The sequence below is a fragment of the Perca flavescens genome, chromosome 10 (genome assembly GCF_004354835.1).
Source record: "Perca flavescens isolate YP-PL-M2 chromosome 10, PFLA_1.0, whole genome shotgun sequence".
NCBI classification, from domain to species: domain Eukaryota; kingdom Metazoa; phylum Chordata; class Actinopteri; order Perciformes; family Percidae; genus Perca; species Perca flavescens.
Window position 1 is genome coordinate 15,565,426 of NC_041340.1, and position 15,520 is coordinate 15,580,945.

General features: G+C 38.9%; 1 protein-coding gene across 3 annotated transcripts in view; it reads right to left on the reverse strand.

The window, feature by feature from the left end:
• Window positions 1–5,055, reverse strand: part of fgf13a (fibroblast growth factor 13a) — a 100,454-nt gene extending 95,399 nt beyond the window's left edge. Inside the window, exons 1-2 of one of the 3 annotated variants that reach the window (XM_028589794.1) lie at window positions 4,788–5,055; window positions 2,917–3,079 (exon numbers count right to left, since the gene is read on the reverse strand). In XM_028589794.1, the coding sequence (XP_028445595.1) occupies window positions 2,917–2,965 (49 nt within the window). In that variant the 5' untranslated portion in view covers window positions 2,966–3,079; window positions 4,788–5,055. Of the gene's footprint in view, window positions 1–1,311; window positions 1,343–2,916; window positions 3,080–3,329; window positions 3,887–4,787 lie in introns of those variants that run through there. The other 2 variants (XM_028589795.1, XM_028589797.1) reach the window with 2 other exon arrangements.
• Window positions 5,056–15,520: the final 10,465 nt, after the last annotated feature.

Sequence of the window (15,520 nt, forward strand, 5' to 3'; positions counted from 1 at the left end):
ATATTAGAGCTCCGCTGCACACCACCTCCCTCTACCCCACCATGTCTGTCTCTGCATACGTGAGGTTTTCACATGTGCTGCTACAGGATGAACTATAGTCTTTTCACAGAGGAAAGAAGAACAGATTGCTGTTAAAAAACTGAACTGAGAAAATTTAATTTTGTCCTAAGCTACACAGTATTGATAGCACGTCAGTTTTTTATATGATTACAATTGGGACCATTATAGAACATATATAATTTCAATATAATTTATTTGGAGAGAAGTAACTCCTGAGAGTTTTCTTCCATTAAACTGATTTCTATCATGCTTGTCCCGATCAACTTTTTCAATAAATTCTTGTGTCAAATAACTTTTTCAGTCATCAATCAAAGATCTGCTGAAGTTATGGATTAGGCTATGTTGAATCAGTAATCTGCTGTAGTTGGGTGTACATGTTCAAAGAGCTTGATAGGTGGTAAATGAAACTGAAAGCCTCATAAACAAGTAGAAACAAAGCTAATATAATAATGATTACATTACATTCAAGTGTATTTTTAGCAGCCTGGTAATATCTCAGCAGAGATAGCTGAGACATTCTGGAACAAGACTCCAAAACGATGAGAGGAAATGGGGATATCAATTCAGTCCTGAATAAGCAGAGCAGTCAGGAGCTTCTGTCGGCCAACAGCTTGCAGGAAAAAAAGCTGTGGAGATGGCAGGTGGTTTCAGCTTTAATGGACTGTTAGGACCCTAAAATAATTTTTGGGACAGGTGGTTGCCAACATTGGCAGGGTCTGTACTGATTTCCCCTTTGTGCAATTCCCTGCTTTTGTGCCGTTCAAGTCTCTGATGGAGGGCAGCTGGCACCAAGTGACCCTCTCAATGATGCAGATAATGAACTGCAGGTTTTTTTGGAAGGCAGCAGAGCCACACCAGCTTTTAGATTTGTGCTGTGCATCTATAAAACTAGACCGTGCTTTTCTGAACATTCTTGGTTAAGGTGAAAGATTTTTTTTTTCTCTCTCTTATCTGAGAGTTTGGTGACTGTGCTGCCCTAGGGCTTAAATGAGTCAGCCGTTCAAACATGCCATTGATTTTCAGCAGGACATGAGAGGGAAAGTTGCTGTGGAGGTTAATCTTAAAATCAATTCTTTTGAACATATTTTGCACACTGTATTGTCAGCACAACATGCCGGGCTATCTCTATCCTGTAACTGGTGTTTTGTTTGTTTTGTTTTACCTTCATAAGTTAGTTTTGTTACATGCATTTACCGGGCACAACATACAAAAAAACATGAATCACATACAAAGAAAAGGGATGCTCTGTACCAGATTAAGCTATTATTAGCTCTGCAGTCCCAGGGCAGGAACATCTAAAAAAAGTATTTTTCAAAATGATCAGGATAGATGAGACAAAATAATTGTTGTCATCTCTAAAATTGAGAAGTTTGATGGAGGTTCTTGTAGATGAACAGGAAATGCATCATCATTGGCATGAAAAAGGAAGATATACATCAAACACTACGGCATATTGTGTAATGTATGATATACGTAGCTGAAAAAAATTGTAGGTACTTTATTTTTGTCCAGGCTGTATAGGTGGATCATATATATTCCTACTGAGTGTGACTTAGTGCAGTCTCTTTATATCGTAGCCTATGATAGCGTAATATTCATATCACAATAGTTTATTATGCATTAATAATTGGTCTCTAAGCTGCTAGTATTTTTGAAAGGATAATAACTCACACTGCTATGAATGAAATAAATCTGAACAACAACTGAAGGAAAGTTTGTGCACACAGACTATGTTTAGTGTAGTGCCACCACCATTACGGTATGTACCATTTATAGTAACATCAACAGGGCCACGTCCTCAGTTGTTGCAGTGCTGCCAAAATAAACCAATTAGGTTTATTGATTTGACAACAATATACTGGAATTGCTATACTGTAAATAAACAGGAAGGCTGCAAATAGTGCACTCAAGTAAACCATGATTATGCATTGACCATAGAAATATCTTCAGGTTATAGAAAGTCCTGATTCAGGCAAAGCTAAAACGACAATGCAGTCTGATTGTTATGCTATATATCTTGAAATACATTAACTGACGCAATAAAACGTGTTGTTAATGTTACATTTGTAACACCATGTATTCATTTATTATTATAAATAGAAAAACGAGCACCTAGACAAAGGCGCAGTAATGTGTGTGCCGGTGCGTAAAGTGTCGTGCACATCCCTGGTGTAGATGGAGCGGTTACAGTGATTAGTTCTGCCAGGTTCCTCTGGCAACCCTGTCTCCACTCCGTGTCCATAGCAATGGATGAGCAGTTTACTTCCCTTTTCGTCCCTGAGAGGAGAAGGAGCTGATTTTTTACACCATAAGTCATAGGCTCAGGGCTACGAGACCGAAAAGGCTCTTCATGGTTGTACAGATGTGATGAGAAGGTGCGGATATCACTCTGCAGATATAAGGTGCGAGCCAGAAACACAAAGGTACATTTCAACATGATGCCAGTGACACAATGCGACGTCACTGTCATCATTTAAACGTAATCATGTTTACTTTGAATGTAAACATAATTTCTTATGCTCAGGCTGTGACACTATAGCCTACTGCTCTGCAACAACACTGGTTCTTCGCTTTGCCCAATTGCCTCTGTCGTTGACGATCACCAAGTCAATGCAAGTATAAAGCATGTGATCTCAAAGCAACACATCGTGCAGCATGTAGGCCTACAGATCTCAAACAGCATGGATCCACATGCACCGTGCTGGGAACGGCTCGCCATCCAGTGGCTGCTATTGTTTTCAGTCTAACCTGAATGGGTGATAGGAGCACCATGTAGGGATGAATGGGTGCATGGTCGCGTTACAACCTGTGATTTTGGGGCAAAGCAGTCTGTGCAAGGCAAGGCTCGCGTCTTACCCTTGGAAGCATCCTTGTCTTCTTTGGGCTTCGCCACTTTGCCGCTCATAGATCCCAGTTTGGATGTGTAATTCCCGATTTAGACAAGAAGCGCAATCCTTTTAATTGCTGACTGTCCTCAACGAAGTCCTTACCACAGGTTGCAGGTGCTGAGATAAGGGTTCTGTGAAGAGAGAAATATTCATCAGAAATGTTTCTTTAATAACACGGTAACAGCAGCGTTTGGTGTTGAAGCAGGGCCAAATAACGAGACATTAGACCGTTGGAGATACGGCAATTCGATATCAGTGGAAACATCCAACTATTGATGATCTCCAAACACACTCACACGACAAAGAGGCCATATGGTTTCAATAAACACCAAGAATCAGCCTGCTGTCTTCCCAGCGTCTTAAAACCATCCTTTAACCTACCTTATCTCCTCCACGTTTCCTGCTACATCAATGCACATTTGATGAAAGGAAATGCTCCCACCGTGAATCCTGTTATGTTGCATACAAAAAAAATCACGACCTGCTTTACTGTGACAAAGGAGAGGAGCAAAAAAAGCTGAGAAATGGAGCGCAGTTTTTTTTTTTCCCCCACAGATCTTAAATCAATATTCAAAAGAAAAAAATAGAGGTCAAAGCACTCAATCGTCCTATGTGTAAACAAACGGGGGAGATATGTCATCCAGTGCAGCTTGAGCGACCAGGTTTCCTTGTCTGAGGCTTTCCCTACTGACGAGCTCTGCTCCTCTAAACGCTCGGCAGGCAGGATCAACAGGATACACAACGTGAGAGCGCTCCCCCCGTTACAGCGCCTATTCACACCGTGGACCTTTGTTTTGTTTTCTTTCTTTTTTTTTACTTCAGTAGCACCGCTGAGATGAAAACGAGCCCCATCCGTAAAGGCAGTCAGTGTGTGAGCTGTGTTCTCGGTGTGGTGAAGAATTAAAGCAGGAGGTTGTGCTGCATGGTGCACACCATCTTGCTGTTGCTCTCAATCAGTTGCCTTTGCAGAGCTATGCGTCATCCCATTCAATGAGGCTACAGCTCGCGCACGTAGGCTCCCTCTTCTATGATCTGAGGTGTTTTCTTCGACTTTATAAAATGCATGAGATGGCATTTGCAACAAACTGCTCGCTGGAGACTATATCATAGCAATCAGAAGCTAAATAAATAATAATACATTTATATTTTCAGACCGGGGAATTAAAATGTTTAAACGGGGGAACTTGCCAAAATTGCATTAAAAACGAAATAGTTCAGTAAAATGTTCCGCAATATGATATAGACTAATATTATGTTATGTTAAAAAAGATCACCTTAATCGCTGCAACTAGATAAAAAACCAAACCATGTTGTGAAAAGGACAACTTGTTTTTTGTTTGAGTAAGGACAATAAGCAGACTTAGCAGGTGCTGAAAAGTTTTACTGACAATGTGGGACAGCAGATAGGGTTTCCATCTTAACATCTTGTTAACTTCATTTTGTAAACATAATATTGAGCCCTTTTTCTCTAACACAAAATAAAATACATGGAATTAGGTGGCACAATTTAGATTGTTTTTAAATTAAATCATCAAATGTCATGATATAACAGAACAGAGGAATCTACTTGTGCATGTTTCAAAAAGCTGACACCTGTTTAAGCCAAATTTAAAAAAAGATGCAAAATGTGCTCTCCCATCCTTTTTTCTTTTTGTCAAGAAAAACTATATAATCCATAACATTAAGAGGGGTTCAAGTAGGTGTGTAATAGAAAACAGCACATCATATCCTCCTTTTGAAAAAAACCTTGACTTAACCTTTAGGCTTTTAATTGTGAAATGTATTCTGTACAACATGTATGTATAGTGTATTTGATTTTAAAGCTTGTGGGGTCCTTACCTTCAAAATCTGTACAGCTGAAAGCCTAAAAGTCGCACCTCATCCTCCTCTTGGATTTGCATTAAACAGTCCAGTTCCAAATGGTGAGTAAGCGACACTTACAGTGAAAAATCCAAATTGTTTTTAAGCCTCTTAATCCACTTTTAGGGTCACTATAATCATTATAATTCTAAGTATTCATTTTATCTGCTGTCATTCAGAAGTCCCAGTCCAATTTTTGCAGGCTTTATGTCACATCTCTTGGTCCTGCAGGTCTGTTAGCACTCAGGAGCAGCAGAGGAAAAAGACCTGCGGGTTGAGGGTTACAAGATCTATATAGTTGCTATTTTTAGAAGAAACAGGACCCCTTTTAAACTTTCTTCACATGCACAAATCATCCTGAGACGTCTAAAGTTTCAATGAGTGGCTCTGCCTCAAATGGTCAAATGATTTAAAAAAGTTCAGTCATATTATTTATTTCTCTATGATTATTGAGACAAATTAAAATCAAGTTAAGCTAACTGTAATGCCAGCAGGCTTCCACTACTTTTCGTCTTTTTATATTGTTGCATTGTGACTGTTTCTGTCATACTGTAAGCAGCAAGCTACACTATTAAAATCATTGACTGAATGCATAAAGTTGTATGGATCTAGAATTTTAAATTGAACAAGCTTCAAGCACATACAGACTGGTTATTACCCATTAAAAGTTCACAATATGGCATATGGTATTTTACAGTACATATACATTTTGTTAAGTATCTTTATATTATCTTTGTTTCTTTATATAGCTTAATAGATAACAGTCTTCAGTCTCTGGTTGTACACTCATGGAGTAGTTCACCTGTCCTTTGCATTTGTATGACCCTTGACTATTCCTGACAGATTTTCTACTTGTCCTGGTGGTTATTGCCATTATTCCTTTATGGAGACAGCTGAGTCCTTGTCCATGTGCCTCTTTATTGTTATTAAATCATAATTTAAAGCTTACTTACAACTTTCAGTCCTCAGAAAATGTATTGATTTATTCCTTTTTCTTAAATCTTGAGATCTGACTGCTCATTAGGGTTCACTGGCAGTGAGTGGGTGCAGGATCTTATTTATGATAGTGGCTATCTTAGCACCAGACCAGAATCACAAAGGTTGTGAATCGATAGGAGCTGACCATCTAGTAGCAGAGGGGTCAAGGAAGCGAAATTGGGGTTTGGGGAAGGGTGAGGGGAACAATGAGTGGATGTCTTCATAAGAGTGAGTGATTGCATACTTTCTTAGCCTACCAAAACTAGCATCATCACACATACACACAACACTTGCAAATCATAAAAACATTACATGAGCAAATAGCCCCATTTTATTTATTTGATATGAAAATATGAATGAATTAATTAATAATTTCATTATTATTATTAACTTTATATAATACATTTTCATGCCATGGGACCTTTAAAACAGCATGAATGTTATTAGTCCACGGAAAGTTGTGTGCTGGCCCAGAGAAACACCTTTTTATTAGTCCTATTATCTGACATATTAAGCAAACGATTCCACAGCCTTATCATTTCACATTTTCTCCTTATTGAACCAGAAATCCAACCCATATAATCATGAACAGCCCAAATAGGAGCAAACTTAAAACTCTTTAAAGGTCCCATGGTATGAAAATTTCACTTTATGAGGTTTTTTAATATTAATATGCATTCCCCCAGCCTGCCTATGGTCCCCCAGTGGCTAGAAATGGTGATAGGTGTAAACCGAGCCCTGGGTATCCTGCTCTACCTTTGAGAAAATCAGATGGGCCGATCTGGAATCTTGCTCCTTATGAGGTCATAAGGAGCAAGGTTACCTCCCCTTTCTCTGTTTTGCCCGCCCAGAGAATTTGGCCCACCAATGAGAAAGAGAAATCATGGCTTTCAAACGAGCAAAGTGGCAGTTGGTCAAGGCCACACCCCCACTCTCCACCTCAATAGCTACAGACACAGAAATGGCACATATTAAGGAACGCTCAATGTGGGACTGGCTCTAGTGGCTGTAATTCTGCACCAAGGCTGAATTTCGGTGAAGAGACTTCAGATACAGTATTAGAGGACCACTAAGGCCTATATAAAAGCATCCCAAGAGCACCATGTCATGGGACCTTTAAGTTTGTTAACAACAGACCCCAATGCTCTTCCAGCTGAATCGGCAATAGTTTTAATACCAGCTTCAAATATCTTCTTTTCAAAATATCTTCTTTTCATCATTATGCTTGAGATGATTAGTAAGAGAGTAATATCATCATAAGGCTCCAGGAGTTCTGGTGACTTCTAACCTTACCTAATGAGTTATACGGAAGTGTGGTAATGAGGTAGATATCTGACTCAGTAGCAGGGTATGTGCATGTTGGGTGACAGAGCGGAGCGAGGGTTAGAGAGAGTGTAAATGTCAGTAGGTTGTGTTCCCACTGTGTCCATGGCCTGGGCCCCCTTTGACCTTTCCAGCTGGGCATTGCTGTACAGGTTTACATTCCCCCCAGCCTGTTTAAAGCAAAGCCCTGCAGCCCGGTTGGTACAGCACAAACAAACTCCTGACTCACACTCTGTCTCCTCTAATATCACATCACTGGCTGTGTCTGCCAATGCCACAGAATAACTCTAAATCACTTCTGTTTGTCTGCTGATTGCAGGATTTCTGCTAGAAAATGCACCATCACCTCATGAAACATTTATGAGAGCCATGCTACTGTAAGTAATGTTTTTTTCTCTGCGTTACATGTTCATGTAAATTCCACAAAGATTATATTATTACTATTGCAAAATCTTTGGTCAAACCCTTTCTTGATTAGTGATTTTTTTGACAAGTTTTTCCAATGGCCCATGACATCTTTTTACCCAGATATGCTATTTTAAGGAAATGATGTACATAGTGCTGGAAGTGTACATTCCTAATGGAAGTCAGTTCAAAATCAATTTCCAGTCGCATGGATAATAGCCATCAGTTGCATAGGATGACAGACTATCAGCCGACCAATAGTGAAGGAGCTGCTTGATTTGCAACATGGCCGGACTAAAAATCCAACCAAGATGATATTTTTGGAGGAGCCAGTATGACAGTCAGTCCTAAAAAATCGTTCTTTGGGACAAACGATTTGGTGTTGGAGGGAGATTAATGCTCCAATATCGTGCAGCAGTGTTACTCGTCTGACACTGTTAGGTGTCTGATTCAAGCTCTCAGTGTGGTTGATAAGGTAATTAGGCTGGTGCTGATAACAGTGGATACAAACTGGAGGTCGAGGAGTGGTTGCAGAACCTGTGCCTGTATGTAATATGGGTGGGATTAATCACATTTACTCAACCCTCCTTACACCAAGCCATTTCTGAGCGTTTTTTGTGACATTGTTTCTCATTGTTACTCACTGTCATCTGCCAGTCTTGCATCTCAAATTAACAAGCACAACCATGACCAGAAGCAGGAATAGCTCCTACATGTCTTTTGAGCAGAATAACACAGTTATTATGGCATAATAATATATATATATTATGCCTAATAACTGTGTATACATGTGTACCCTTGAGGAAATGATGACCTGATTCAACTGCTTTTCGATTTTTTTGAAAAAATAAATTATCAAAGAAATTTACCTTGAGTTTTCCTTTTTCTATACTAATATATATACATATTAGTGTATATGTAGGTAGCTTTGCTTTCACTTTTCAAGGGAAAAGTGGGGTGTTCTAAAACGTTTGACCAGTAGTGTATATATATATATATACACTACCGGTCAAAAGTTTGGGGTCACTTAGAAATTTCCATTCCACTCCATTCCAGACACAATACCTGCTGAGATCAGTTGTATTGTTTTTTTTAACCAGGGCAGCAGTTTTCAGATTACATTATTTGCTTACATAATTGCAAAAGGGTTCTCGACTGTTGTAGAAAGAAGTGGCTGAAGAAACACTTGAAATTCATGCTTTTTGGTCTAAACGTCATACCCAAATTAAAAGTGGTACAGCTCCATATACTTTGACACTCAGGGGTGTGCCTGATATCATTGGAAAGGTGATTGATGTGGGTTTGTTTGTGTATTTGAGAAGTGTTGTATTTTGTAGTTTTTTGGCTTTTTTATTTGCACTTTTCAAATAGAAATAAAAAAACGCACAGACATATTTGTAGAAAAGAATTCATATAAAATCCATTTTTGAGTCTTTTAGCTTCTGAATTTTTTTCTGTAGTAAGCTGAGACGTGGCTGATGCTGTGTTGTCTGTCAGCTGTCAGATGTGTTTACAGCAGTGTATTTTAATAATTTTACAGATTTATAACTTGGACAGAAATAAAAAATCTCCATTCTAGCCTCTGTAACTCTGTGTCAGTAAGGCCTAGAATCACCCTAACACTTGTAACAAAAACTTGAGAATGTTTCCTTTCCAATGATATCAGGCATACCCCTAAGTGTCAAAGTATATGGGAGCTGTACCACTTTTAATTTGGGTATGACGTTTAGACCAAAAAGCATGGAATTTCAAGTGTTTCTTCAGCCACTTCTGTCTACAACAGTCGAGAACCATTTTGCAATTATGTAAGCACATAATGTAATCTGAAAACTGCTGCCCTGGTTAAAAAAAACAATACAACTGATCTCAACAGGTATTGTGTCTGGAATGGAGTGGAATGGTAATTTCTAAGTGACCCCAAACTTTTGACCGGTAGTGTATATATATATATATATATATATTATTATTATGCCATAATAACTGTGTTATTCTGCTCAAAAGACTTTTAGGAGCTATTCAGTAAGTAATGAGAAACAATGTCACAGGAGCAAAAAACGCTATATATATATATATATATATATATATATATATATATATATATATATATATATATATATATATATATATATATATATATATATATATATATATATATATATATATATATATATATATATATATTATATATATATATATATATATATATATATATATATACTAGGCTACATTACAGGGAAACTTAACACCAGTGGTATAATGTAACTAAGTACTTTTACTCAAGTACTGTATTTAAGTACACATTTATGGTACTTGTACTTTATTTGAGTCTTTTCTTTTCTTTTCATGCCACTTTCTACTTCTACTCCACTACATTTTCAGAGAGAAATATTGTACTTTTACTCCACCACATTCATCTGACAGCTTTAGTTAGTAGTTTTGCATTGAGTACTTTTATTTTTAATACTTTAAGTACATTTTCCTGATGATACTTACATACTTTTACTTAAGTAACATTTCCAATGCAGGACTTTTACTCGTAACATAGTATTTTTACAGTGTGGTATTATTACTTTTACTTAAGTAAAGGATGAGAATACTTCTTCCACCACTGCTTAATCTGTGTGTAGTCCTTGTGCTGTGGTGTGCAGTCTCAGTTGTGGATTGGATGGATTTTTATCACATGGCTATGATTTGCACTGTAAACAATATTGCTTCGTTTCTTTGTGTAGGGAGGGTTTTAATAGAGGAAACATGGAAACTATTAAAAAAAAATTTAATTTGCTTGTTCATACTAGGGGTGACCCCGAATAGTCGAAGATTCGATGCATCGATATGCGGAGCCTGATTCGACCACCAATCTCACAGTTGGATCTTCGCGGATGTTATTATGAAACGAGGATCATACCATTTTGGCAATATGGGGGTGCTCAATGTCTAATTTCACACAGAACTACTGGTTTTGTACGGTTATATTAAGTTATATACAGCCTTTAATTATGATAATGCTGTAAAAAAAAAACGTGAAAAGAAAGAAAGAAAAGTTCAATAAATATTTTTTACGTGTGTGTGTGTGTAAATCCAACCACCCCTGTGAAAGATTTAAGTTTCACTTTCCCTGATCCGCGTCAAACGAGGAGCATCAGACGAGGAGATTAACGTTACTTAACAATGTCTGGAAAAAGAAAATCTAAAGTGTGGATGCACTTTCAAATGGTAAAAGATCCAAAAAAAGTAAAATGCAAGTTGTGCCAACAGCTCATGTCCTACCACTCGTCAACAACAAACATGGCTTTCCACTTAAAACGGGTAAGTTTATTACCAATAAAGACGTTTCACTTTTTCATGTATAATGGCGCTTTTAATTTACGAATAGCAATATCATATGTTGGGACTTAAAATATGTTAGTCTTTTTTCTAGATCCACCCACAGTATCAGACTGACGACAGCAGTTCATCTAGTAGTAGTAGTAGTAGTACCGGAGCTGCGCCAAAACTAACTCAAGAAAGCTAGATTTGAGACCGCCATTGCCCGAGAAAAGGAAAAGAGAAATCCCGGACAAAATTGCAGTTTATTTCGCTTCACAATGAGGCCAGTGAATGTTGTGGACGGTGAAGGTTTTAAAGAATTAATGCGCACACTTGAGCCAGGATACACAGTTCCCAAAAGAGAGACGGTTATGCATGCAGCGGATGCGAAATAGGCGTCCATACGCGCCTGCGGTTCACATGTTACCCTCCTGCTGACTAGTGTCGTGCCCCTCCCAACCCATTCACACACACACACACACACACACACACACACACACACACACACACACACACACACACACACACACACACACACACACACACACACACACACACACACACACACACACACACAGATGATTCGACTATCAGTCGACTATAGAAAGATTCTGATTTGAATGTGTAAATCCTTAGACGGGGACACCCCTAGTTCATACTTTGGAAGTTGTTATGAGGTTAAGAGTTTAAGATTATGCAGCATTATGCAGGAGAGGTCAGTGTCATATGTGTTGGGCATCAAGCAAAGCAAATAAAATATTCATGTTGTCATAATAAGTGAATATAATGAATATTAGCAGCAAATTCAGCATATTAAAAGCCAAGGATTGAAAATGAAAATGAAGACCACACAAGTGTCAATAGGTTCGCACATAAAGGTCAGAATGGGGTCAGCAAGTTCTAATCTAATCTAAAGAGGTCAAGGTTGAAAGGTGTGACAGGATGTAGTATTTCTGTCACGTCTCCCTATAACACCTCATAATTGACTTGGCTGCTCCCCAGATTGCACTTTTATATCCCTCATGTCACAGAATATAGAGGCTATATTTCAGCTGTGAGACAAATGATCTACATGTGTTTGGTGCTGCTGACACTCTGCTACCTCTGGTGATGAAGTCCTCATAAGTCCACTGGCAGGTGAGTTATCAGCACCTGAAGCCTGTTTTACTATGTAAAGTGTGCAAAGTTGGAATGGATTATTTATTGTGAAAAATTATTTTGACCCATTTCCACCTCATTGGCTCTGTCCTATGTAGCTTTTTGCAAACTCATTTTTGACATTCAGCAGGAAAACAGCGAGCTTTGCAGGCACTTTCTGACCAGGAGGGATGGGAGCTCCACTTTTCATTAACGGTGGCTGAACATCCCTGAGCCGGCAGCGTCTGTCAGCTCGGCTGCATCACGGCTCACAGAACCAGGAGTGGACTTGAGCTCTCATTTCTAAAGGAAATGTGTTTCTGGGTCACTATTGCCAATGGCTAAGTACATTTACTTGTACAAACCCAGGCACTTGCTTGTTATTTTTTTTTTAAGTCATCTTCATTTGTTATGCATGCATCCATAAATTATGCTTTTACAAATTTAAATAAACCTATGAACTAATTAGACCAACAACTACTGGGTCACTGACTCACTTACCTGGTTAAATAAGTTTAATATGGCGCCTTTTACTGCCATTTGAGTACTATGATTTTCAGTCAAGTTATTTCTTCTTATACTCGAGTAAAGGATTTGAGTAAGTGTTCCAGCTCATACAGGAAGTGATCATAATTAATAAATCGAAAATAATCAAAATATGAAATTGTATATGCGAGAATAAAACATTTTCAACTACTGCCATTTGCAGTACAAACTTCAAATGCATCATTGGTTTAAATATGCTTTGTTTTTTAAGTTTTCCTGGCAGGATTTCATCTGAAAGGCACAGCTTATTTAAGACTATTGGACTATGGTTGTGTTGTGAGCCTGTAAATCCAAACTCTACCTCTTAGTCCAATTGTTAAGATGTCAGAGTGTTTGGCTATAGGTGCGGATGGATGTGGGCAAGCGGGGGGAATGGTTGTGAAGCATCAGGCCTTTAAATTACAGAAATGACTGTACTACTGTTACTAACAGAGCGAGACTCTCTCAAATATCACATTAATGTCAATGACTTTATCTTGAGGAGGGGGTGATGGAGGGCAGCAGTGCTTTGTGGCCCACAGTGCTTCTTTTAACCGCTCACATCACAGGAGCTCCCTGTGGATATTACTGTACAAGCTCGCAAGACTGGAGTGTAATGAGGAACGCCCAGTAACACAAGTGTGGATTCAGTCTTTGAGTATCAAACGGATGTCACATTTCTCTTTATTTGCCAGCACAGTATAGCTCCCTGCCCAAAATAGAGCTCTTGGTTGTGGCCCCAAAGGCGCTGCTCCAGAAGGTTGGAGATCTCATCCTGATGTTGATGGGTGCGCCATCTGCACATCCTCTGAGGTCCGCAACCTTAGTGTAATCCTGGACTCCACCCTCTCTTTCCATACTCATATCAAATCCATCACCAAATCAGCCTTTTTTTCATCTCAAAAACATCTCCAGACTCCGGGCCTTTCACTCTCTGACTCCGTGTTAGAAACCCTCTTTCATACTTTCATAACCTCCCGTTTGGACTACTGCAATGGAGGCCTGTCAGGGGTCCCCAGCAAAACCCCAGACAGGCTCCAGTATGTCCAAAACACTGCAGCCAGGGTCCTCACATACACCAAGACCTGGCAGCACATCAACCAAATCCTCATCCACCTTCACTGGCTCCCAATTAAGTCCCGCATCACATATAAAATCCTCCTTCTCACCTACAAATCCCTCCATGCCCTGGCCCCACAGTACCTCTCCGACCTCCTCCATCCATACACCCAACCCCGAAACCTGCGGTCCTCAGACGCTGGCCTGCTCTCCATTCCTCACACCAGACTCTGTACCTTCAGAGACAGAGCCTTTAGTGTTGCAGCCCCATCCCTCTGGAACACCCTCCCTGCAGATATCCGAAATTCTACATCCCTGGACATATTTAAAAAACTCCTGAAACACCACCTGTTTACCACAGCCTACAACCTCCTTTAGCTTAACCACAGTAATTCTGTAAAGTGTCATTGGGTTTCTTAAAAGGCCCTATATAAATAAAAGTTATTATTATTATTATTATTATTATTATTATTATTATTATTATTATTATTATTATTATTATTATTATTATATTTCTTTTCTGTGAGCTTCTGTTTTACATTTCTTTATTTCTTTCTAAAGATTTTTTTTTCATACTGAGTGAATTTAACTACACCATCTCTCTACTGTATAATCTAATATCTAATAATATGTTTCCCAGCAAGTTTCTGTCCGTGTCTCATGAAGAGTTGACGTAACAACATTTCACTAACCTGCCCCTGGCGACATGCTGTACTCACTTTGGAAGCACCCACAATCTGCGATGAATCCAAAGTCTAACTGCTTATTCAGTCTTCAGTTCCTGTCATGTTCTCGACAGCAGCTCCTCTTTCTCAGACTGCCAGTCAAAAAAGGTGATCATAAACTAGATAGACAGAGTGCTTGCATGTCACCAAGCAAATGTACAGATATCTTAGCTTAGCTATAAATAAGCCCACATGACAATTTTAACATTTACATGTAATGGCCTGAAGAAGCCCTGAGCTCATGTCATCCCACCATAAAACCTGGAAGGAACGGCTGATCTAAATAAACTCCTTCCCTGTTGCCCCAAGATTTTTTCTTATCATTGACATTGCATCATTCAAATATCACCGTTTAAAAACTCTCCAACACTGTAATTAATTTACTTTTCACATTAAAAGCCCTGTTTTTCAATTTGAAAATTATCATTTTTATTTTGGGTAATGCAGTTATCCTTTGGGGGTTATATTTAGATCATTGATTGTGCCTTTAAATATCACAAGATTGACTAGAAAGAATTCAATTATTACTGTTTATTTGTTGTTGGACAGACTTTCCCAAGTCACGCTGCTTTTATTTGAGCTCTTCAAACATTCTAACTCACAACTACAGAAGAAGGTTTTTGACACAGGAAAACATAAGCCCTCTGCAAATGAGACTGTGTCTCTGGTGAAACACTGAGGTATGGGCTGCCTGCAGCCCAGGAAATACTGCGCGGTAACAATCAATAGCACTGAGCAAGCATCAAAGTTTTTATTATCTGTGAGGCCCTGACTTGATCCCCAACTATAGTGACTAATCTAATTGGAGCTCACACAGCCTCCCCAGATGTGCAGTGCAAAGAAAGAAAGAAGAAATAGATGTCAGGGAGATCTTCATAAATCACTAGTCAGTCACAGACAATTTTACTACCTTCTATCCATCCATGCATCCACACTGCTCATCTGTCCATCTCAACAGTTTTGTTAGCGTGCTCAGCTCACAAGTCATCACCTCAGTGCAAATAGCAAAAAACGTAGTTGCTATTTCCTAAGCCCAGGCACATGTCTGCTGTAGGCTGAGAGACTGTGTGGAAAGTATGCCGTTAAGGTTATCAAGCCCAAAGCCTCTCCACAAGGCTCAGAATTAGACTTACAGTTAGAAATATGACTCAACAAGGGCATTGCAAGTGTGTGCATAGAGCAGTGTTTAAGATTGGTTGGAATACCTATGAAAATCTTTACCCCAGAAAACTGTTCTACGCACTTAACTACTTT